Raw genomic sequence first — 26603 nt, 5'->3', positions numbered from 1 at the left:
TTTGATATAATTTGTGTTTTAGTACAATTACTGAACAGATAAGACCTAGAAAACAAGGAATCCATGGGAAAGTAATTAAGAACCACATAAAAAGTATTTGTCTGACCTAACAGAGCTTTCTTTTTTAAGACAGACTCTGATGAGGCTGAATTGTGCCTGCAGACCCAATTAGACATTGACAATGAAGTATTCAATGTGCTCTCCCTTCTTGCTGGCCTCAGTAGGTCTGGCGTTAGGCATTTTAGACTCCCAAAGAAGTGAATAAATCCTCCTTTGGTACAATAAAATGCTCTGATAACTAATCCATTTAGCAACATATACTAGAGTGTGAAAGGCCTAAAACTTTTTATCGTGGTTAACAGGCAGCTGCTGCTACTACTATTCATATGCTTAGCTGGGGTCTTTCTAGTCTTCATAGGATTCTGTAGTTACTAACCATTTGCTAGATTATTTGAAGCAGTGTCCTTCCCTGATTTGTGTTTGAGCTTCTGAAGATAGTTCTTAACCCCCAAGTTTTTTTGGGGGTTAAGAAACACTCTCTAGAAAACGCTTTGTATCTCTCAATGGAATAAGTACTGCCATCACTTTTAAGGGTAGAAAACTGTGAAAGCTCAGAGTGCCTACGGTCTACGATGCTCTGATCTACTTATATGCAGAGAATTAAGGCATTTCTGAGATTTCTTAGCAAAGGGTCTACCTCTGCGAGGGCTGTAAAAGGCAAGTCTGACCTTGCCCAGTTAATCAGGCATGGCACTACAAACCATTTGGGCAGCAGGGGCTTCAGAATCTCTTTTGGAGCTGGAGCAAAGTCCTAACACGAGGCAACAGGAATGAACATGGGCACCAGGGGAGGTGAGGGAATTAGTAAATCCCCAAAGAGACTTTTGTTCTTGAAAGGAGCTAATCTGTACAAAAAGTTTGTGGTTCCCTCTCCTAGGGTGAGTGAAAGCTCAAAGTACTTTTGGCAACAGAACCCAGACACAGCTTTCTGGGGAGTCATCTGTTTTACTAATCAATATTCAGAAATACCTAATAAATCAGAGGCTTAGGGGAACCATGCTTCTACCACCTGAGAGATAAAAAGATAACAGCCATCTCTAATCCCGATCCAGATTTATGGAAAATTACTTTTGAAGAAAGTGTTCATATTCAGAATATCCTGAAATCTCAAATTCTTTTTCAGAGTCATGATGATTTTTATGCTTCCCAATGGCCATTTAAATATAGTGGTCATGTGTTCTGGAGTCAGTCTTTGTTTAAGTCTCAGTCTCTGTTTTTGGGTGTATAAAGTGGAGCTGATCCGTTTGAAAGAGTTGTTAATTTATTCACGTATTCAGTCATTCACACACTCAGGTGTTTATTCAAATTTTAGTTATGCATCTATTATGTACTAGGCATAGCCTAGGTGCTGGAAATACAGGACAGATATAGATGGTCCTTATCTTCATGGAGTTTTCAGTCTAGTCAGTGAGTCAAAAAAGAAATAACTAGTTACAAAATTAATTATTTAGAGCTTTAAAAAAATACATTTGTAATGTGTGCTATAAAGCAGAAATCAGGATGTCATAAGACTATATAATAGGAGAACATGACTTGTCAGAGTCAAGTTGTTAAGCAGATTAAGTAAGATAATGTATGTAAAGTGCTTACTGCAATGCTTGGCATACAGTAATTAAGCACTCAATAAATGATACCTGATATTACCCACTTTAGCACATATTTTAAATTCAGTTCCAGATATAACATCTTTAAGGGTTCTTACTCAGCTTTAAGATTTTGAATGGGAAAAGAATGATATACATACATAATCATTTAGCAGTTTATCTTTTTTTATACCTCCATCATCTCCTACTAATCTACCCAAACAGCAGGTGGTTGGCTGGCAGTGATTTGAGAGGTTGAGACTGGAGTCCTGACTCTACCCAGAAGAGATTGCCCTTCCTATGCCTCTTTAGTTTCTAAGAATGAGTCAGAAGAAAACCAAAAAGCAAAACAAAATTTGAAAATTTCCCCTTAAGAGAAGCATTCCAATTTCTGGCTTTACCATTTCCCCACACCAACTCAAAGAAAAAAAATCTTTACACCACTTCTCTATTCTAAAACCTGGAAAAAACAGTGTTTTACTTTCTTAACAGGAGTCAAGTAGTTACAGTTAATTCAACCAATGTTTTTCTTTGAGCCAAAATGTATTTGTTTTCAAAGATCCCTTTTTTTTTTTTTTTTTTTTAAGGTAGAAAGAGAAACATTTTATTCTTTCTATCATGAACATCAGTCAACCAAGCTTCACATTTTGGGCAGGATTTTTTAAGTATAAATTTTTTAAGAACTTATTTTATTTTAAAAAAGGAAGAACAGGTTTATTTTGGCAGAAAAGTAAAATAGAGAATATGCAACATTTGTCTTTAAGATTGGCATACAAAATTTAAAAACATAGTACAATTATATCAAAATACAGCACAGCCAACGGCCTTTAAAACTTCCTTTGGCATTTCATTTGGTAAAGTTAAAAAGAAAATCCTTCCTAAAAAAAAAAAATTATCATCTATCAAAACAGTCCATAAGTTAGGTTGTATAGGTTGAAAGAACTTTTCCTTGAGTTTCCAAAATCCTTTTCTTCCATGATAACCCACATAAAGCATGGCTAGTGAGGTATATAGGGCAAAACACTTTCAGGCGGATGCACAGTAAGGAAAAAGTGCATAAACAAAGAATTCATCCCATTTTCATAGAAATAACAGGTTAAATCTGAGTTTCTTCCTGTTGATGTATTGTTTTACTTTGGCAGAATGAAAATAAACCCATATAAATGTCTTTGTTCAAGTCCCAGCAGCAGTGATATGTCTCCTTTGGTGGCATTATCTGATGCCATAATACTGTACAGCCCCTAGAGGAACTAAGGTGTTGTGTGTGACTGCAAACGTCAAAACATGGAAGATCATACATCAAGCACCATGTCATATTGTTGTCCCTTCTTCCGCCTGCCACACTTATTGATGAGAACTACATACAGCGTCAAAAGCATGACCCAATAGCATGCATAGAGCAACGTTCCAACAATTAGAACTGTCTGTTTGGATTCTGAAAATGGCCTTTTAGACTCCTTATAAATGGTGAAAATCACACCACCCAGGAGAATTGTAAACCAAACTGATACTGGAATGAGTCCTATGAAATTAACAACAATGGTTTTCCTTCCTGATGTGCCCCACCCAGCTTTGTTTATTGTTGCAATTGCAAACATCTTGGCGGGAAGTAAACTTGACATGTATAACACTGAGTAGAGAGACATGAAGACCATGACGATATTTCCTCTAAGGCAGCTGGCAAAAGATGATTTTATGAGACCTACTAGCTGGACAGTTAACAAGAAGAGGAGAATGTTCCAAATTTTACCCCGGTAGAGGAGCTGGATTACTGTGGCAATGAGAAAGAAAGGAAAGAATCCAGTGATAATCGCTTCGTAGGTCATCCACAAGTGATGTTTGTGAAACCACATTGCATTGTACAGCCATTCTCGGAAGTAGGACTTGCTCCAACGGGTCTGCTGGTTTAGCCATCTGAGATATTCTATAGGTGTTTCAGTAAGGCACTTAGATCGAGCTGTGTATTTTGTTGCATAGCCCAGACTCAGCACCCGGTTCGTGAGATGCCTGTCATCACCAAAGCTACATTGGTTGCCCATAAATTCTTGATTGTACCAATCTTCCACAAACTCATGCAACAAGGAGTTTCTGTACATTCCCAGAGGTCCACTAATGCACTGAACACACCCAAAATAAGACTGACAGGCCCTTTCTATATTAAAAGCCATCCAATATCTTACACTGCTGAGGAATGAGATCCAGGAATCGTACTTGTTTAAAATCTGGACATCTCCCCCAACACCTCCAACCATGGGATCTTCTTCTAAAACTTTTACCATCTCCACAGATGAGGCTGGGTCAAGCATAGTGTCTGAGTCACAAACCTGTACATAATCCACACTTCGTCCCAGTGCTCTGAAGGCTGTGTACATGACTTCTCTTTTTCCACCCCATTTTTGCATGATGCAGATACTTTTGTTGGACAAGACCAATTGCGTTACGTGTTGCGAGCTTTCTTTATGTGACTCATCTGTCTCACCGGGACCCTTTTCGTGGAAGTTGTTCTTCCAGATATAAGTGGCTGATTTGTCTCTGCCCATGACTTCACTGAAGATGTCCATCATGTAAAGGTCATCTTCTGAGTTCCCATCTATGACCATGACAACTTTAATCCCAGGGTAGGTTAGCCTTTTCACAGATTGCAAACATTTCCTTAAGTAGTCTGGATCTTCTTGATAGGCAGCGATGCAAAGGGCAACTGTTTTGTTCAACTTTATGGGGGTTTCTAGGGATTTTTTCATTTTTTGGTGCTCCAAAAAGGCAAACAGGCTTTGGATGATGAGGTGTGATGCCAAAAAGGCACCATACAGTCCAAAAGAGAAATAGTAATTATCCATTTGGATAAACTGGTAGCCAACAATATAAGCAGCTGTGATTCCAAGGAGGAGAGAGACTCCAAAGAGTGTGGTTCCAATTATTCTCAGGATACATAGAAACCTCTCACAATGCATCTTGTTCAGCTCTTGGTCATAAAGTCGTCCTCAGCCTGTCTGTGTGGTCCCGGAGGGTCGATGGCGGGCAGTTTCCAAAATTGAGGTAATAAGAGATCAGATGAATTTGAGACGACCGGCCAAAAAAAATAAGAAATTTAAAAACAACATTTAAAAAGGATAGGGGAGTCTTAAATGTTTGATTCTTCCCCACTTTAAAAAATAATTTCACTAATATTCTCTTTATGTTTCCGTTGCACTTCAGTCTAATTCTTAAAAAAATTATGCTTTAAAAATAAATTAACTTTTCTTTTTTCTTTTCTTTTCTTTTTTTTTTTTTTTTTTTTTTTTTGTGCTTCAGTCTTTCTGCCCCCGATAACAGAAAATCTCTTTTTCGTCTTAAAAAAAAAAAAAAGCCTGTGGAAGACTCAGCAGAACCCAGGAAGCGCAGAATTGGGAGAAAAGTCTTTGGCTGGGGCTGTTTCAAGTCTCTGGTTCAATGGGCTGCTCGAAGCCAGGATTGGGTAATTCTTTCCAGACGTCTTGACTTCTCCTTCCTCGCCGTTGTTGCCTTTCTGCCTCCTCCAACTTAAGGGGGTCTTAACAAGTGAGCTGGTGGGTGTTTTAATAGGGCGGCGGAGGGAGTGGGGGGGTGAGGGAAGTGGAGAGGGAGGTGTGGACTGGGGAACCCTGAGGGGAGGGAACTCCCCCTTTTTTTTTTTTTTGAGACAGGGTCTTACTCTGTCACCTAGGCTAGAGCACAGTAGCACGATCTCAGCTCACTGCAACCTCCGCCTCCTGGGTTCAAGCAATTATCCTGCCTCAGCCTCCTTAGTAGCTGGGATTACAGGCACCCACCACGGTGCCTGGCTAATTTTTGCCTTTTTAGTAGAGACGGGGTTTCGCCATGCTGGGCAGGCTGGTCTTGAACTCCTGACCTCAGGTGATCCGCCCACCTTGACCTCCCAAAGTGCTGGGATTACAGGCTTGAGCCACCATGCCCGGCCTCAAAGAGCCCTTTATACGGACCTGCTATCAGGTAAGAACCAAAAATATCAGTTGTCTAGATTGTACTACTATGTGGATACAACATGGCTGACAGATCCAGACCAAGAGAATATATTATTAGTTCTGCAAACACAGTGGAAAGGTTATTGCTGAATTATAAATGAATGAATTATAAATAAATGAATAAACAAATTTACTCATTTATTCTTTGAATCCGTACTCATTTCTGCCACAGAGTAACAAACTCATGATGACAGTTGAGATAGTATTAAGGACTGTTCCTAGGAAAATTTAGCGAAACCCAACACGTATGTACAAACACACTTGAACAGAGTTTCTAAAATATTTGTAATTGTCAGCATACTCTAAAGCCCAGAGTCATAATTTAAATAAACAAGAACAACCAATAACCTACTAAAGTAGTCCTGAGATCCTAGATCTAGCTTCAACCCTAAGTGGTTAAGTGACCAATTTTCAATTTATCCAACTGTAAACTGTAACAGATTCCCTCTTTCCTCATGCTCTCTCTTTCCCCCAACTACCACCGGAAAAATCTTACGAATAAATGAGATGATAACCAAAAGGGTTCAGTTTCTACGTAGAAAAGTAGTATGAAGTACAATATAACTTTACTATGGGATGTTATCTTGTTTCATTATTTTCCAAAATCAAAATACAGCATGATGAATCAAGAATCCACAATCTATCTCACAGAACATGTATACACATTTTATGATTCAAGCCTGATTAAGCTTTACCTCTCAGCAGCTGTGATACTGTGAGTTACTGCTAGGAGAAGCAGCAGTCAGAACCCTGACTGAATTAGTCCTATTAGACTATTTTATGTCAGGCAATTCCTCTTGGGCCTAACCTATTCATTTGGTAATGGAAATAACAGTAGGGACCTGTGTGTCTGGTTATAGCAGACTTCACTGATGAGTAACACTCTGGAAATGTGTAAAAAGCTATGCTAGCATCCCAAATACAAACAAACAAAACTTTGTTGTTTGGAAAAATCTGAAAATATCTCAAACTTTATAAAAATTGTAGAGTTTGGGAAAAAAAAGAACCAATCGTGAAGAAGGGACTTCTGTCTTCTTTCCTCATCCTTAACCAAGTAACTCATTGCAAAGACAGCTTATTCAGAAATATATCACTGAGAACGGTCTGATTAAAAAAAAAAGTCTCTTCTGTTCATTTGTTTTTATGAGGTTTTTTTCCTTAGGGGAAGAGTTTTTTAGAAGTTTGCTTCTTATAAAATAGTTTCGTGGATTAATGCAGCGTTTTTCAACCTGGGTTCTGCTAGAAATTAAGTCCTAATGTCTTGAAGCATCCATTGTACATAATGAATTAACTTCTCTCCTACGCATCTAGAAAGTACTAGTTATGTATCATCTTTTGGAAAATTAAGAAAAGTCTATAAAATCATTTTCTGTGTTCTGTGATTCAGATGAGGATCCCTGGTTGAGAAAAGCTGGCAGAGGTTCCTAAATGAAAGCATGGCAAAACTTAGTACTAGGAGCCTTAGGAAGGGAGACGAAGCTAGAGCCTATGTAAGCCTCTGAGTATCTTCAGCAAAACAAGCACTTTGGACAGGAAAGTATCTTTTTTTGAAATCTCATAAACCTGCTTTTGTTGTTCATACACACTGAGTATATTAGAGACCTCAACAAGGGTATAAAAGTATAACGTCTCTGAACACCTTTCACCAATATTTATTTATTGAGTACCTCTTCTGTGTCAAACACAGTTCTAAGTGCTGGGAATAGAGCAATGTAAAACAGAAAAAAAAAAAATCTCTGTTCTCATGGAGCCTGCATTTAAATAGAAAGGAAAAGACCAAAACATATTAGCAACATATTAGCAACATAATATATATGATATATATTATCATATATATGATATATTAGCAAAACATATTAGCAACATAATATATATGATATATATTATCATATATATGTTATATGATAAGTGCTATGAAGAAAAATAAAGGAGGAAAATCTGACAGAGAATGTTGGGTGGAGTTCTGTATCGTATTTACTTTTAATGAATTAATTTTTAATTGACAAAAATTGTATATATTTATGTGTATAACATGATGTTTTGAGATATGTACACATTGTGGAATGGCTCAACAGAGATAATTAACATATGCATTATCTCATATCCCTATCATTTCTTTGTGGTGAGAACACTTAAAATCTGTTGTCTTAGCAATTTTCTAGAATACAACACATTGTTATAACTATAGTCACCATGCTGGGTATGATTTAAAAGAGTAGCCAGGATAGGATTCAGTGAGAAGTTGATAATTTTTGGTGAAGAACTGAAGGAGGTAAAGTAGCCAGCCATGCATGTATCTGGAAAAAGAGCATTCCAAGTAGAGGGAACAGGTACAAAGGTCTCAAGGCAGGAGAGTGCATGGCATGTTTCAAAATAACAGTAGGAGGCTAGTAAGGCCAGAGTGAAATGAACATCTCGGGGAGGGAGGAGGTTTGGGGAAGTAGAGAGGTGAACAGAAATGTAGGCCATTGTAAGAACTTTAGGCTTTACCTAAGAGTGAGATTGGGAAGCCACTGGAAGGTTTTAGGCAGTGAAATGATATGACATGACTTATTTTAAAAGAATACATTTGGCTGTAGTGTTGAGAATAGACTGAAGATGGGTAAGGTTGGAACTGAGGAGTTCAGTTTTTAATACATGGGAGGTTTGAGATGTCTATGAGCTGGGTGCCATGGCTCATGTTTGTAATCCCAGCACTTTGGGAGGAGGATTGCTTGAGGCCAGGAGTTTGAGACCAGCCTAGGCAACAAAGTGAGACCCCTATCTCTACAAAAAAATTTTAAAAAATTAGCCAGATGTGATGGTACACATCTGTAGTCCTAGTTACTGGGGATGTTGAGGTGGGAAGATTGCCTGAGCCCAAGAGTTCGAGGCTACAGTAAGCCATGATTGTGCCACTACACTCCAGCCTGGACAACAAAGCAAGACCCTGTCTCTTAAAAAAAAAAAAGAATAAAATAAAAAGAGATATCTATAAAACATTCAAGTGAAAGGACTCAGCAGGCAGTTGTATATATGAATCTAGTATATAGGAGACAGATTTGAGCTGGGATAAAATATGAGAATCAAACACCAATACATGATATTTAAACCTATGAGATAAATGAGTTCATCTAGGGAGAAAGTATAAACTGAGAAGGGAAGAGGTCCAAGGATGAGTCTTTGGGGCTTTCCAGTGTTAATTTCTATAGTCATTTAAATTATTAATTTTTTTTGAGACATAGTTTCACTCTTGTTGCCCAGGCTGGAGTGCAATGGCACAATCTTGGCTCACCGCAACCTCTGCCTCCTGGGTTCAAGCAATTCTCCTGCCTCAGCCTCCCGAGTAGCTGGGATTACAGGCATGTGCCACCACACCTGGCTAATTTTTGTATGTTTAGTAGAAATGGGGTTTCTCCATGTTGGTCAGGCTGGTCTTGAACACCCGGCTTCAGGTGATTTGCCCGCCTCAGCCTCCCAAAGTGCTGGGATTATAGGCGTGAGCCAATGCGCCCTGCCTAAAATTATTTTTTTTTATTAAATAAAAAAAAAGTCTCGCTCTATTGCCCAGGCTGAAGTGCAGTGGCACAATCTTGGCCCACTGCAACCTCTGTCTCCTGGGTTCAAGCGATTCTCATGCCTCAGACTCCAGAGTAGCTGGGATTACAGGCGTGCGCCACCACGCCTGGCTAATTTTTAAATTTTTCGTGGAGACGGGGTTTCACCGTGTTAGCAAGGCTGGTCTTGAATGCCTGACCTCAGGTGATCTGCCTGTCTCTGCCTCCCAAATTGCTGGAATTACAGGCATGAGCCACTGTGCCCAGCCTAGTCATTTAAATTATAATGTATGCTGAAAATGGGCCCCAAGTTTTTATTGACACACATTTGCATATATGTCTTGTCATATTTAGAGAGTTGTGAGTCAGTTCCATTACTTTTGGCTTTTCATTCGATGCACATGAAACTCTTTTTCTATCATTGTATGTAACTTTCCATTGTCTGTGTTACGAAGATGCCAGGTGCAAGAGTTTTCCAGCATCACACAACAAATCAAACATGGATCAAAGACTAGAAACTAGGTCTCTCCTAACTCCTAGTCCAATAATCAGGATAGTAGGCATTTCTAGTCAGAGTCTGTTTAAAAGGGCTTGACAACCATTCACTCAAAGGGGAAAAGAAAAAGAAAGAAACAAAAAACAAAACAAGGCAACAGTGCATGTGATGCAGCTGCTAAAGAAGCAAACATTTTGGGTTTCATTTTAAAAGCACTGAGTTTACAGAACTAACACTTCCTGTAGATTAGTTCAGACCACTGAGAATATTATGTTGATAGGCATAATGTTTTTAAAATGATACCTAATCTGAAATAGATCCAGATGAGGGTAACCAGGACAGTCGGATACCCCTAAATCAGGCAACCAAAGCCAGCAAATTTTAAATAAAATCTTTAAATTCCAGGGATTATATAAGAACTTATCAGGAGATAAATAACTATGTATAGTAAGTAGCACCCTATGTTCCAAAGAGGTCAGCAATTAGAGGGAAGCAGAATGAGATCTTTAAGTTCTTTTTTATCTCCAGGATGTTTTGACTTCCTGTGCCTGAACTTAGTATCATTAAACAGATACATTAGGTAGACAATTTTTGACTTATAAAAACGATAATTTCATATAGTTTAATCTAAAAGGTCCAAGTTTACCAGGATGATACCAGTCTATATCATTCACCAACGAGCTATGCCAAGCCACTATGTGCTCACTTAGAAACTAAGAGCATCAATTACTCTCTTCCAGGTAAATAGATATTTTTTAAAGTACCCTCCCTGCCTATGGGGACTGGGTGGGAAGGCAGGTATTGGTTTCCTCTGCAGGAATATAGTTGGATATGTATATCTAGTGTGTAGGGGAGAGACTGAGCTGGAGTTAAAATTTGATATTATTATTATTTAGTATCAATCTTTAGATAACATGCACAAACCCACAGCTTGAAATGTTACAAACTATTTTACAATTCACATTTTTCACAATTATTGTGGTTTCCAGAGTTACATTAACCAGTTTGTGAATTTTCAACACTGCTTATTTCAGCAGAATAAGATAGGTTTCCTGGCCAGGCGCAGTGGCTCACGCCTGTAATCCCAGAACTTTGGGAGGCTGAGGAGAATCATTTGAGCTCAGAAGTTCAAGATCAGCCTGGGCAACATGGTGAGATTCCGTCTCTACAAATAATTTTAAATTTAGGCAGGCGTGGTGGTGGGTGCCTGTGGTCTCAGCTACTCAGGAGACTGAGGTGGGAAGATCACTTGAGTCCGTGAGGTCAAGGCTGCAGTGAGCTATGACCATGCCACTTGCACTCCTGCCTGGGTGACAGAGTGAGACCCTGTCTCAAATCTTGTGCTACCCCACAAAAAAGGTAGTACAAGATTCTGTATCTTTAGATAAAAATCCATAGGAAGTGATATCATATGCTTTACATCATTCACTGTTACTGTGGGGGGAAAGTAAAAAGACAAATGTAAAAAGTATATAAATAATCTACCCAGCCTAAAAGCTACAGCTTCCCAAACAACTGTTTTTCAACTTTATATAACAAATATTACTTTCCTATTTGTACGAAGAACAAATAAAATTTCAGGTCATAATAAACATTTTCTAATGAGTATTACTATTTATAATGTGAAGAGGTAACTAGGGCAAGCACTCAGCTCCCTATCACATCCCAACACAAGAGCAAAATAAACTAACTCCATATTAAATCCGACTCATACTAGGCAGCGTTTAGCATACTAGCCGATGCCTTCAAGGGGTCCTACACAGTAACAGCTCACCTGGCATTAAATGATAACTCAGTCCCAGGGCACATGTATCTGAGTTAATGCCAGTGCAAAGGATGGGAGGAATAACAAGAAGTCCAATGTCACAGCTTAGGAGAGAAGGCAAAGGGCTCACTTGCTTGAACTAGCTACAGTGTGTCATTACTTCTTGGGGCAATTGAGGTTTCCCTGTTAATTTGCAAGTACCAGATGGAGGGATGAAGAATTTCTTTTTTATTTTCAAAGGATAAAAAAAAAAAACCACAAGTATATACACATACTGTTCCGGAAAGATCATCAATGACATATTCCCACCCTTCTGAGTAGATTAAAGAATTCAATTTCCTTAATCACCCTCTTCTGCCTCTATTGGAAGAGGAGGCCTCTATTAAGCTCCACTCTGAATTGCCAAGAGAAATCCAAATATTCCACCCAGAATTTTAGTCTAAATTTTGACTCGAAGTATTTATTCAAAGCACAGTCTTGGTCATGCTTAATTAGCCTTGGATAGACAGGAGGGCCTGTTGAGATCGTACTTATTAGCCTCAACAGCTGGGTCCACAGCAGTTCAGTACTCACCTGAGCTGTAGCTGTCAGTAGATGACTGAGAAATGGAACGAGACAAAGAGCGACGTCCAATTTTGGTGGGACGTTTGTTGAATTCTTGCTTCTGGTCAGCAAACTGGATCTGCTAAGAAAAAGAAACCTAGTTATATAAAGAAAAAGAACCTCCATTTTGAGACAGCAATTCAAGGCTTATATTACAGGCTTTCACCTTCCCTAACAGTTGATCTGATTGTATCAACCTATGTTTGGAATATTAAGACCCTTTGAAGAGAAGAATACTTTTTCATTCTTCTTTTTTTTTTTTTTAAATAGAGATGGGGTCTTTCCATATTGCCCAGGCTGGCCTTGAACTCCTGGGTTCAAGCAATCCTCTCACACAGCTGGGACTACAAGCATGTGTCACTGTGTCTGGCAATGTCTCATTCTTTACCTACTATGTTTCTAATCAAATTTAAATCTTTGATACACTTTTTTTTTTTTTTTTTTTTGAGATGGACTTTTACTCTGTCACCCAGGCTGCAGTGCAGTGGCACGATCTCGGCTCACTGCAACCTCCACCTCCTGGGTTCAAGTGATTCTCATGCCTCAGCCTCCTGGTAGCTGGGATTACAGGCACACACCACAATGACCTGCTAATTTTTATATTTTTAGTAGAGACAGCGTTTCACCATGTTGGCCAGGCTGGTCTCGAACTCCTGACCTCAAGTGATTCACCCACCTTGGCCTCCCAAAGTTCTGGGATTATAGGCATGAGCCAGTGTGCCTGGCTACTCTTTGACTATATGCTTTTTACAATAAAATTGCGACACCCCACTCCCCACAAATAGAGAATGGGATATTCTGGTTAAATTTTTAGAAAATTGAGTCATATTCAGAAATATTTTATACAGTTTCACTGAAAAGTAAAACTGGAAAGAATATTTGAGATTATCATATTTGTAAGCTCCATATATCTAGATGAGAAAATTGCAAGGTACAGGAAAGAATATTTGAGATTATCATATTTGTAAGCTCCATATATCTAGATGAGAAAATTGCAAGGTACAGGAAGGCAAAATGACTTGCATTCAGGTTTCAAGAATCTCAGGAAATGGTATGATTTAATAATTTTTAAAAAGGCTTTTCATTAAGAATGAACATTCTGAAATTGCATTTAAATTCTGGCTATGCCACTCATTAGCTGTGTAATGTTGCTCAAGATGCTTTAGTGAGTCTCATTTTTCCATAAATACAACAGAGATAAAAGTACTTACCTCACAGGTTTTAGAGAGGGTTCAATGAGACAATGTGTGTAAATTGAAACATAGCAGGAAATTCAATAAATCTACTCCCTACCCAACCCCTACGGTTCAATGCTCTCGTAACTCTTGCAGGTAGCCACTCTAATTTGTTAAAGCTTTTTAAAATATATTAGTTAGCTTTCCAGTACTAGTAAGTAAATTTTTTTTTTTTTTTAGATGGAGTCTCACTCTGTAGCCAGGCTGGAGTGCAGTGGCTTGATCTCGGCTCACTGCAACCTCCACCTCCTGGGTTCAAGCAATTCTCCTGCCTCAGCCTCCCAAGTAGCTGGGAGTACAGGTGTGTGCCACCATGCCCAGCTAATTTTTGTATTTTTAGTAGAGACGGGGTTTCACCATGTTGGCCAGGATGGTCTCAATCTCTTGACCTCGTGATCCACCTGCCTTGGCCTCCCAGAGTGCTGGGATTACAGGCGTGAGCCACCGCGCCTGGCTAGTAAGTAAATATTAATTTATTTTTAAATATTTGATATTATAAAATACCTAAAAGCAGTAAGATTGATCATTAACTATGATAGATGTAGAAGGAGCAGATTAATTGAATGAATATGTATAAGCCTCATATCATACTCTGGACATTGCATTTTGGATGATTATTTGATAATGATTTTCTTACAATTTTATCTTTCTCCTATTGTTGGAGGTTCCAGCTGATACTTTATAATACTCTACAAATCAAAGGTCACTTGTAAGCTATACTTGTTTGGGGAAAAAAAGCTCATACAATTTATTGAACTAATAACTTTTTTGTTTTCTCTGTTTGTATAATTGCCTATTCTGGATCCAAGGTGGCATAGAGGAAGGTCTAATGAAAATGATCAAAGGTCTGACAAGTGACTCTACCTTTAATGATAAAAAGATGGTTCCTTGATGGGCAGAACATACAGTACACCAGAATGAAAGCAGGAACTGACGGCTCCACTTCCTGCAGTTAGAGGTAACTAATGAGTCACTTGAGTATTGCGACAAGGGACCAATGCCAAATTGAAATAGCTTCACATTGCCTTTTAGGGGGATTCATAGCATTTTCATAGCTGTAACAACAAATAAAGCCTACAGAGTGCTTTAGGGCTTGCAAATTGTTTTCAGCAATAGGAAAACTCATTGGATAAGAAGTTCTTCATGAACTAAAAAAAATGACAAAGATGATTATTTTGCTCAACTAGCAATTTATTCCAAAAAGATAAACTGCCCTATGTACTCCCATAGGACGTACATGAACTTTCATGTATTGCATTTCTCCTAGCACAGCACTTACCACAATGAATGTAACTATCTGTCTACTTACCGGTATTCTCTATAAACTATAGGCTCATAAAGGGAGAAGCTGTGATTCTTATTCACCCTTATATCTGCAGGCACAAATCCTAGGCACTCAATCAAGTGCTGAATCAATATATCTGAAGTAGCCTATTCTATCTTCACTGTCTATACTTGTTTGAATACTCACTAAATATGGTAAAGATAAACCAAGACTAAAGTTAAAATGATTTTTAAGGGCAAAAAGAGCTGGGAAGAAGAGGGAAGGTGGAAAGCTGGGGAGCTGGACAGCAGTCAGGCTGCAAACTCTGGCTTCCGTTTCACCAACCTTGTTCAAAACAGTCACATGTTTTTATTCTTTTTTAGAAGCCCATCCAGGAAAAGGAATAATAATGGAACTTTTCAAAGGTCACCCTGAGTCGCTAACTTTTCCAGTGTCCCCTTTAAAGAAGAATAGATAAACCGTGTTTCAGATGCTCAACACAACCCCAACACAACCACACACCTGCGTACATGCACATGTGGGTGCATATGCACACACACCATGTACACACACCACTAGAGGGGGCCAGTCACTCTTATACTCTAGATTGTAGGATCAAGGTGAATAAACCATATAGCTATCTAGCTGCATTATCATCTCAAACCAGTTTATCTGAGCTGAGCTGTCTTCTCTATAGTGTTTTCTATTTACAGTAATCCCTCCTTCCTGGGACAAGTTCATGCTATCTTTTAATACTAAAGAAGACTAGGTTGTACAAGGCTTTCTCCACTTAGAACATAGCATTCTAAAACCTTGCTTACTGGTTAGACACCGAATTCAAGTTTCTTTAAGACAGAAAAATATTAGAGCAAGATTAACCACTTAAATATAAGTTATGCAATTTTCCCCAAGAAATGAGTATCTTTCTCTGACAACCAGAACATGAGTTAAGTGGCTCCCTGGTGTTTACCTCCTCTTAATAATTAAACACCAATATACAGTCCATTTTGTAATGGATTGGTTTTGTAATCTGCCCACCCCAATTGTGGTACCTTAGTAGATTCTACCCCTAACTTTCCTACCTTGTCTGGAACCAGGGTCTTTTAAGGTAATCCTCCTTTTCCATTTGAGAGAGAACTGCCTAATTCCAACAGGCATTAAGGCAAGGGAGGGAAAGAGACTGTTAAAAGAGGGGTAGCTCACCTTATGCCAGAGGGAGGGATGAAAGCAGGAAAGGAGGGGAAAAAGAGTATAAGCAGCTGGCCTTTTACAATAATGGCTATAGCAGCGGCAAGACTGGTATATAAGAGCTTAGCCTCACCTGGGCCTTAATCCCAGAGTTGCCATTAACAATGTATTTCTTCTTGCTGCCCAGCATAGTGACATTACCAGCCCCACTGCCACCTCTGTGGTCCAGGGACCCTTGTGATCAGGCCTTTAAACTTTCCTCATCAGCAATTCTGTTGGCTCTGGTTCCAGCCAGCTTTTTGGGCTGGGGAGTGGGGGACTACTCTTCCTTGGAATCCCTGAAGCAGCTCCAACAGTACCTTCAGCAGTACGGCCCCAATTTAATAAGGCATTTCTGTTAGTGGCTCAACAGCCATTCCTAATTCTAGTGGCTGTTTTGCTTTTACTTATTTTTTTCCTAAACACCTAATTACATGGATCCTCTGACCTCTAAACCTTGCAAGTCCCTTGACAAGGCCCAACTTGCATGCGCATAACAATAGCTTATTTATATAACCACTGCACTTTTTTGCTCGCTATAATTAACTTGCTAATTAGGTTCCTTTTCAACCTTACCTCCTCCTTTTCCATGTCAGATGATTTTAGTTAACCTAGTCTCATTAGAAAAAAATTAACCACAGAGCCACTTTAAAGGAGTAAAAAAAAAAAAAATTAATGGTGCCAAGTACTCAGGCAGGCCCTACCCTACACTCTGTGTCCTTGGATTAGCCAGACTGGGGACACTGATTTCAGCTCTGTCACCAAGGAAATCAATTTTCTCGGTTCACTGCTTTCCTCTGAATTGTGCATCTTTTATACAGGTTTTGATATTTGGTTTCTAGTCCCAGCTCAAGATTGTTGCTGATTTGGCACAGGGTGACCCAGTTTGCTTTTTTCAGAAAATGTGTGTTTTCAGAAAATGTGTGAAGGTACGACTACAAAGGGAAGTTTCTTATCTCCTCAGAGTCCCCAGAATCACAACAATCTTATTACGTGCCAAATATTCAAGCAAAAGGGCAAAGAATCACATTATTTATTTGCTGATTTCTGAAAGAGACATAGTGAAGAAGAAAGCTACACTCAACTGTCTGCTACAGAGATTGGGGGGAAAGTGATGTCAATTCTTCCTTAATTAAAAAAAAAAAAAAAGACTGCTTGTTGAGCACAAGAAAGGACATAAAATGGCAGATTTTCTTTCTTTTTTTTTTTTTTTGAGATGGAGTTTTGCTCTTTTTGCCCAGGCTGGAGTGCAATGATGCGATCTTGGCTCACTGCAACCTCCACCCTCCGGGTTCAAGTGATTGTCCTACCTCAGACTCCCAAGTAGCTGGGATTACAGGCATGTGCCACCACGCCGGCTAATTTTTTGTATTTTTAGTAGACATGGGGTTTCACCATTTTGGTCAGCTGGTCTTGAACTCCAGACCTCAAGTGATCCACCTGCCTCGGCCTCCCAAAGTGCTGGGATTACAGGCGTGAGCCACCGTACCCAGCCGGCAGATTTTTTTTTTTTAAGGATAATCTTTATTTAGAGAGAGAAGGTCACATTGCATACTGCTTATTGACATCTCTGGAAGAGAAAAGTTTGGTAAGTGCCTATTTTCACAGTTCTGTGTATATGTTACTTCTATTAATTTGTACAAGAATCTTAAGAATTAGGCAGTATTATTCTCACTTGACAAAGCAGGAAAGTTTAACTCTAAGAGAACAAATGATTTGTCCAAGGTCTCACAGCAAGTAAGTGATGGGACTGGAATTTGAGCCTGTGTTTATGCTAGAGCCAAAGCTCCATCTACTATACCATGCCTCATAATATTAATCAGAAGACCAAAGATCCTAGTCCTAGGTGTACTAGCCTCAAATCATTCCTTTTATCTTTAAATTTATTTAATTTAAAATTACTCTTTAAATTCATTTTCATATCAGATTACATTTTAGAAATGACATCATCCCGGATAATCTTGGGGCCCTGATCAAGTCACAATTCTAAAACACCTAATTATATAAGAATTAGAACTCTAACAGCTCTTTAAGGCAACTTTGCCCAATGTCACTACCAGAAATGGAAACAGAAATTAATTGAACTCAAATATGAATGTTCACCATCACCCACAGCAATTCTGATCTCTTACTCATAATTTCACAAAGTGAGACAGATCATTTGCTTGCTTGATGAATCTCTAAACTTTTGCTCCTCCTAACAAGAATGTTCACCCCAGTCCGCATGTACTAAGCTGGTTCCCCTTTCCCTCACTCAGGTAAAAAGGAGCTCCTTGGTCCAATGACTTAAGTCAGATAACTTGAGCCAGAAGGACTGGCATATCTATACCAAATAGAACCAGAAGACATTTTAGGAGACTGACAGGAAAAGCCTTACCACTTAACAAGTTTTGTCTGTTTGTTTGTTTTGGTTTTTTTTTTTTTGAGACTGAGTCTTGGTCTGTCACCCAGGCTGGAGTGCAGTGGCGCGATCTCGGCTCACTGCAACCTCCACCTCCCGGGTTCAAGTGATTCTCCTGCCTCAGTCTCCCGAGTAGCTGGGACTACAGGCGCATGCCACCACGCCTGGCTAGTTTTTTTGCTTTTTGTTTGTTTGTTTGTTTGTTTTTAGTAGAGACAGGGTTTCTACTAAAAAAAAACTTAAAAATTTCCATCACTTACTTCGTGTTAGCCAGGCTGGTCTCGATCTCCTGACCTCGTGATCCGCCCACCTCAGCCTCCCAAAGTGCTGGGATTACAGGCGTGAGCCGCCGCACCCAGCCAATAAGTTTTTATAGAATACAGTAACTTTCAAATTTTAGCTGCATCAAAATCACCTGGAGAGCTTATTAAAGCACATTGCTGGATCTTAACCACCAGAGTTTTTGAATTATTAGGTCTGGAGAGGGCCCAAGATTTTGTATTTTGTAATTTAAAAAAAAAACTTTTTTTCAGCTTCCAATTCTCTGGTTGAAGATTTTGTGTTTTGAGTAACTCCCCGGGAGATGTTGATGCTACCAGTCTGAAGACCACACTTTGGAAACCACTGCTCTAACACTTTCTCCAAGCGTGAGTAAAGCAGCCCTGATTCTCCTGACTCTTCTTAACCAACCATTCTATCCTATCATGGCTATAACCATGGAGGCATGTTCACAGGCAGAAAAGTAAAGGTTATTTGAAAGGTCAGAGAATACAATGAGGTGATCCTTTCTTTTCTTTCTTTTTTTTGGGGGGATGGTGTTTCGCTCTTGTCTCCCAGGCTGGGGTGCAATGGTGCCATCTCGGCTCACTGCAACCTCCACCTCTCGGATTTCAAGTGATTCTCTTGCCTCAGCCTCCTGAGTAGCTGGGATTACAGGAGCACACCAACCATGCCTGGCTTATTTTTTTTTTGTACTTTTTAGTAGAGATGGGGTTTCCCCATGTTGGGCAGGCTGGTCTCGAACTCCTGATCTCAGGTGATCCGTCCACCTTGGCCTCCCAAAGTGCTGGGATTACAGGCATGAGGCACCACGCCCAGCTGAGGTGATCTTTCTTTACACCCACAACAGGGTCTAAAGAAAACTGGGTCTAATTCTGCTTTCGGTAACTTAAGGCTCTTAAGAAGAGACAGGTAATATATTAAGAAAAACAGGACTCATGGGGAGGACAGAAGATCTATTTATCCTAAAGAGGATCAAGGCCAAGAGGAACCAATTAATTCCTTTTCAAGTACATAAAGTAATACTACAAAGGATGTATCTGTGTCTCTACTTCCTAAGGTCTGTCATCATTTCTAAAATAGGGATAATCATATCTACTTTGCCTATTTAAAATGTATGCTGAGATAATAAGATGTGAGAGGGTTTTGAAAACTACATATTGATATACAAGTCTAAAATATTAATATTTCTATTCTTTCAAATTAGGTGTTCTTAACCTATATTCCATGGATGTCTAGAACCCCCTACAACAGTATGCAAAATTTTGTGTTTTTAATATCCTGGGGAGAGAGCCCATAGTTTTCATCAGTTTTTCAAATGGCTTTCTGTTTTAAGCACCAATCCTGACCTAGAGTTATAGTCAAGCTACCTCTACCACCATTTATCAGACACTTTGGAGATTTTTGTCTCTAATTCCAAGTAGATATGGTTCAGATATTCCTCAAAACACCTCTCTCTTCCAAGCCAAATGAGCGGCTTGAACTAACTCTTTACCTATGAAAAGGATTACTTCTTGCCATAAGAATATCGGGCATCAAGCTGGCTGGATACTCATGAAAGTCAATCAACCAGATTTCCTATGGAAAAGTACAGAGAGCTGGAGTGGGAGGAGGAGGAAAGATTAAAATGTAGAAACATAGAAAAAGTTATTGCTGATCTCCATGCATGTCAGTCAAGGTTACTACCAGAAGGGACTAAAGATCTCTCAGGGGAAGTAAAACACATTAATAAAGACAATCTTTAAAAGGAAGTGTTCCCCAACCTTTCAGCAGTAAAGCTGTCTGAACAGGGCTAAGAAAATCCTTCACATGAAAACAGCTGAGGAGCAGAGGCTCCAGGAGAAGTTTTCCAGTGATTGATGGAACGTAACCTTGAAAGTCTACCTCGTCAGTTCTTGAGATTGGGGTTCTCAGGCTTCATCCCGGCTTACTTCCCTGCTGGGAATCAGAGATGTGAGTACTGTCAGCTGTTATATGTGGTGTGAGTCCTATTCTCTGAGGGATATGAAGTCCCTTTTTGCTGGTGATTTTTAACAAAAGGGAGATGTTGTAATATACCTTCTCTGCTAAATTTTTCTCCTGAAAGAAGATTTGAGAGGCTTCTCATATTTCCTTTGGTGGCAGGGATAGTTTCAGTGGAAATTTCATTACACTAATATGTAAATGGGAACATGAGTAAGACACTCGTTAAAACTTTAAATTGAAACTTTGGCCCAACGTGGGAGCTGGAGCAATGGTTTTTTTCTTGGGGATTAAAAGACACTTTAACATTTTACAAGTAAGGTCTGGAAGTCCATCGGCAATACACTAGAGGGTGCTCAGAGGTTAGCTTTCTTGGCTAAGTGGCTATCAGTAGCAACCTAATGAAGTACTTTCAGACCAAGTCAGGAGTCAATGACTTACGTGGTATCTGAAAGAAAGCCTCAAAAGTCTTTGGCAAAGAAAAGCTAGCAAATGAGACAATCGTGTTATTGAAGACTAGCTCCTTCCTATTCCTTTTTATTGCTGTTCAAAATACTGAGCAAAGGTATTTTCCTGCTATTTAAGAGAGAATGGCCAAGAAATTCCTAAGTGAGAGTAATACCTTATTAAAAACAGAACAGAGCAGAGCTGTGCTTTTCTAAATTATTATTTTGTTTGTTTGTTTTGAGACGGAGTCTCGCCCTGTCGCCCAGGCTGGAGTGCAGTGGCGCGATCTCAGCTCACTGTAAGCTCTGCCTCCCGGGTTCATGCTATTCTCCTGCCTCAGCCTCCAGAGTAGCTGGGACTATAGGCGCCCGCCACCACGCCCGGCTAATTTTTTGTATTTTTAGTAGAGACCGGGTTTCACTGTGTTAGCCAGGATGATCTTGATCTCCTGACCTCGTGATCTGCCCGCCTTGGCCTCCCCCAAAGTGCTGGGATTACAGGCGTGAGTCACCGCACCCGGCTGCAAATTTTTTTATTTATTTTTTACCAACCAAGACACAACACTAAAGAGCTGTGTTTTATTAAATAGTGTTTTCTAAAAGCTGGGAAGCCCTAGATCATATCCCTTATGCAGTGGTCACACCAACTCCTTTAGGGCAGTCTTCCCGTTCACATTAAGTAGAAAGAAGGTAAATGGGTGAAAGTTCAGCAGGAGCCACTACTGAACTTTGAGGGGATGTGCTAAGCTTGTAAGACGGTGAGGACTATGACAGAAATAAGAATTACGATAAAACTTTGATTGATTCTGAGTTGGCACACTAATGTTCAGTAGAATTCTTCTGTAATATTCCTTTATAGAAATACCAAAGTTTGATACCTTAACGTGGCCCTTCCCTTAAGAAAACCAAATTTCTTTTTCCCTCTTCTTATTAGTGAGTAGCAAGAAATTCAAAAAAACTCAACCCAATCAGAAGTATTACATAAATCCTTCCATTAATTCTAAAACACTATGTTACTTGGAATAAGCTTGTAGATGGATAGGTTTTCTTTCCACAAAATGTTTTAAAATTGAACACAAGACTGGGCGTGGTGGCTCACACCTGTAATCCCAGCACTGTGGGAGGCCGAGTTGGGTGGATCACCTACGGTCAGGAGTTCAAGACCAGCCTGGCCAACATGGTGAAACCCCATCTCCACCAAAAATACAAAAATTACCTGGTATGGTGGTGCACACCTGTAATCCCAGCTACTCGGGAGGCTGAGACAGGAGAATCACTTGAACCCAGGAAGCGGAGGTTGCAGTGAGCTGAGATCATGCCACTGCACTCCAGCCTGGACAACAGAGCCAGACTCCATTTCAAAAAAAAAAAAAACCTGAACACAATGTTCTGAAACGACATTAAGAAGAACAGCAATAACCTCCCCCAAAACAATAAAAAATAGTTGTAACAATGAGTTGAAATGTAAGTTCCTCAGGGGGGCCTTTGTTAGGCCAACTATATATTCTATCTCATTATCAATAGTTATTTCTTCAAATCCATAATTCTATAAACACTAAAAAGAACTTGAAATATGTTTTAGAGAGTCTAACTAGTTTTCCATAGTGGGGAAACACAAATCTGTAAACATAAACCTGTGTGGGCTGTAAGAAATCAGGCTAAATCTAGAAGAAACTATTTAGAAACATAAGGATGGTTATTGTCTTTAAATTAAAAGTTGAAATTCGATCCAATATAATAGGTTTATATGCTAGTTCTTATCAACAAATAAGTCCTTATTATCATTTTAGTAAAACTACTGATCAGGCAAACATGGTATTCTGAAGAACTGTACCAAGAGAGCTGCAGTTCCTGCCTTAGAGAAATATATATATAAAGGATAGCTGGGGGGGAAATAGGGAAATGTTGTGACTGAAGGGAAAAATACGGGCAGGGAGGGGAGAAATGTTTGCAATCTTTGCAGACTTGAGAGAGCACCATTTCTGTAAGTTCTGTTTTTGTTTTTTCTCCTCATTGTTCTTTTTCTTTACCCCCAGAGAAACAAATGAAGCATCAGGTTGAAAACAGAAGTGCAAAACAGTCACAGGAAACACAACCCATACATCACACCAGCAGCCGGAGGAAAGCCCCTGCCCACCAGAGATGACCAGGCAACAAGCCCTGGCCAGGCAACTCTCACACCTTTCCCAGCTTCATGGATAATTAAGAAACAGCGGTGACCTAGTACCTAGGAACTAATCAGAACATAGAGTAATAACTGTTTTTCCAACCACGGATCTTGGTAAGAGCTTCTCAGAGATGATCCTTGTCACCCGTCAGAAACGGTTGCCTGTCATTATCAAGAAACAGAAGGAGAAACAAAACGACCAGTGAACTCACCATCCACTCAGGCATGTGAAAAGCTGAGGTGCCCTCATTACCGTCCCACTTCTCCATAGTGCAGGCTTGGGTAAGATATGTCCTGAAGCAAAAGGGAAAGCTGGTTTGGAAATACTGGGGTTATCTGAGTGCCCCAAAGCAGACCCAACCCTAGTGAGATTCAGAAGTTCACAGTGGCTAGCAGAAGCTGCATCCCTTTTCACAGCAGCCTCCGATTCAAATCAAGAGCATTAGTCAACTGCCTGACAACCCCTTACTGGCCGGCTTCAAAGCCTTCTGTGTCTGATTTCAAAATCAGAGCTGATGCAAAGTGCTGCACCCAGGCACTGTGCTTCTCACAGGGCACTCACTGTTTTAATGCTACCCAAACACTCTACCCGCACCTCCCCAGTGGGGACTTTCTGCAGCAATAGTTGGACTTCCTTCTTTCCCTGTGTGTGAGGCACTTGTGAATTCTCTCCCACCCTTCAGGACACGTCACTGGAGGTGCGGATACCAAGATCAATAAAGACTGAGGTCAGGAAGGCACTCCCATTTTGTCTCAAGAGTTGCTTGATTTGGATCAGTAAACAGGCGTTTCCTTGAAATCAAGAGCTCCTAGGGCTTTCAAGTTTAAACAGCTATGCAGAAGCTCCCCATCTGCTCACACCAGGGGTCTGGCACCAAACTCTCGCATATCTCAAGTTAGAGTCTTATTGCATGGGAGGTTCGGATGGAGCCTAGGAAGATCTTTTTCAAAATCAGAATTTCTGAGCAACTCTAAGAAAGTTCTGGGACGACAGCTCCCTCTGCTGGCTCCGTGTGCTACATACACGAAGGCCTCAGGGCCCGCAGCTACAGACACACAGGTGCTGATTGCAAAGTGGCTTCACTGAGGCTAGTCAGAAGCCACCACAGTGTAGGTTTAGAAGACAGCCAGGGTTTCCAACCAAGACTAGTACTGCCTCAAAGTCCCTAACCAATGCTGGATTTTACACACAGATCTGGTTTCAGGAAGAAACAGGATGCCAGTGCAGTAGCCCTGTACACTATCACCTTAAAGGACCTCCGAAGTTGTTTCTGCTTTATCTCTCCATACCAACTCCCTCCTTGCTGCACACTTCAGAATTTTGGAAATAAGACATAACTAGAAAAAAGGTAAGCTAGCCTATCTCACCTGCTTAGTTCATTCCTAGAGTATAGTATCCAATAAGAGTACCACAGGTTTCAGGCACAAAGGAAGCCTAACAAGATATGCCTGCTTTGGTCCCTTTAAGGACCAGGACTCTTTACAGTGTTAATTCCCATTGAAGAGGATAGTTTCTCTACAGCTAACAGTGACAATATTATAATTATGATTATAGGCTCTGTGAAAGGAAAACATCTTGGGCCCCCAAAATCACTAAGCCAAAGGGAAAAGTCAAGCTGGAACTGCTTAGGGCAAACCTGCCTCCGATTCTATGCAAAATCACCCCTCTGCTCACTGAGATAAATGCACATCTGATTGCCTACTTTGAAGAGGCCAATCAAAAACTCAAAAGAATGCAACCATTTGTCTCTTATCTACCCATGACCTGGAAGCCCCCTCCCTGCTTCCAGATGTCTCGCCTTTCCAAACTGAACCAGTGTTCATCATACATATGTTGATTGATGTCTCATGTCCCCCTAAAATGTATAAAACCAAACTGTGCTCTGACCACCTTGGGCACATGTCATCAGGACCTCCTGAGGCTGTGTCATGAGTGCACATCCTCAATCTTGGCAAAATAAACTTTCTATAAACTTTTTTTTTTTTGAGACGGAGTTTTGCTCTTGTTGCCCAGGCTGGAGTGCAATGGCGTGATCTCGGCTCACCGCAACCTCCGCCTCCCAGGTTCAAGCAATTCTCCTGCCTCAGCCTCCCGAGTAGCTGGGATTACAGGCATGCACCACCACGCCCGGCTAACTTTGTATTTTTAGTAGAGACAGGGTTTCGCCATGTTGAGGCTGGTCTCAAACTCCTGACCTCAGGTGATCCGCCTGCCTCGGCCTCCCAAAGTGCTGGGACTACAGGCATGAGCCAGCACGCCCGGCCAACCTTGGCAAAATACTTTCTAAATTAACCGAGACCTGTCTCAGATGTTTGGGGTTCACAGTTCATCACCCTGTAACGCCTTCATTACTTAAGAGAATGGTCCTTTGGATTTGGAATGGAGGAGAGGAAGGTAATATCTATGGAAGAGGTACTGTAAGATGCCAGAGAGGGCAGAATTCAAATGAATGGCCAGAGGTTTGACTGGAGAGAAAGGCAGGTGAAAACAGGGACTGTTGAACCAGGTGCATTCAGACGTATCAAGGGATCACAGGGAGGGTGGAGAGCAGGCGAAATAAGAACAGCAGAGGTAGAAGTAAAGGAAGCTGTGGTCATAGAGGAGCTATGGAGTTGAGGCGACTTGAGTGATGTCAGGACACAGGGTGATGAGATGCAGGGAAAATAAGGCCCACTGAAGTCAGAGTGTCAACTCTGATAAAGTCTTAGCTCCTAGCAACCTCTAGTTATTGTCCTCTGGTCTTCCTTTAAACCCAGAGGACTTCTTAAAATGAGAAGTCACATCTGTTACCTAAATTGCCAATGGTGTATTTCATCTGTGCTTTAAAGCAACACATCTACAATCAAAATTATTGATCTGTCTTTCCTTTCCCGCCCCCCTCCAAACAACACTTTCTTCTCCTCACTTTTTGTGTTTGTGATGCCACTGTCCTCAGGCAACCATATATGAAACCTCAGGCACCTTTGATTTTCCCCTTTTCCCGCAGTCCCCAGAACAATCACTTGGATATTATTTCTGTGCCCTCCTCCACCAAACCTTTCATCTATCCCTTTCTGTTCATTTTCACTGCCTCTTAACCCTCTACAAATCCTTTCCCAGAAGACAATCCACTTCATATCCATATATATATATATATATATACACACACACACACACACACTCTATCCTCCAGGTAAACTGTATTATCTGCTACTTCTTGAATGTAAAGACTACAGTATGGTGACCATGAACACTGGTTTTGGAATCAGACAGAGTTAGGTTAGAATCCTGCCTCTGCCACTTACTTGACCTCTCTATATAACTCCAATTTCCAATTTGTATGGTGGAAATAATAACAGCTACCTACCTAACAGGACTGATGCAAGGATTTTAAAACGGTACATACTCTAAGGAGTTAATTAATGGTAGCTCTTAATTATGTTATTATCATGCTGTGTTCTTTCCTACCTCAATGCCTTTGCTCATGTCATTTTCTCAAATCAAAATGCATTCGTTTCTGCCTTCACTTCCATTATCTTCACTTTTCAAATATTTAAAGGAATAATAGTTCTACCATGAAACCTGACCTTAAAAAAGG

The 26603-nt window shown here is 40.2% G+C and overlaps 2 protein-coding genes across 4 annotated transcripts in view; both read right to left on the bottom strand.

The window, feature by feature from the left end:
* Nucleotides 1–26603, bottom strand: part of AHCYL2 (adenosylhomocysteinase like 2) — a 207666-nt gene that overhangs the window by 40725 nt on the left and 140338 nt on the right. For 2 of the 3 annotated variants that reach the window (XM_034964969.3, XM_057302685.1), the window contains exon 2: nt 12015–12123. In XM_034964969.3, the coding sequence (XP_034820860.1) occupies nt 12015–12123 (109 nt within the window). Of the gene's footprint in view, nt 1–12014; nt 12127–26603 lie in introns of all 3 variants that reach the window. The other variant, XM_034964968.3, reaches the window with a different exon arrangement.
* LOC103785234 (hyaluronan synthase 2-like) lies at nt 997–7433 on the bottom strand. The gene has a single exon (XM_034964970.3). It carries the CDS (start codon nt 4592–4594, stop codon nt 2936–2938), a length of 1659 nt encoding a protein of 552 aa, XP_034820861.2. The 5' UTR covers nt 4595–7433; the 3' UTR covers nt 997–2935.

This window comes from Pan paniscus, chromosome 6 (genome assembly GCF_029289425.2).
Source record: "Pan paniscus chromosome 6, NHGRI_mPanPan1-v2.0_pri, whole genome shotgun sequence".
Lineage (NCBI taxonomy): Eukaryota > Metazoa > Chordata > Mammalia > Primates > Hominidae > Pan > Pan paniscus.
Note: the sequence above shows the minus strand (reverse complement) of the source record. Positions and strands in the feature narration are given on the sequence as shown.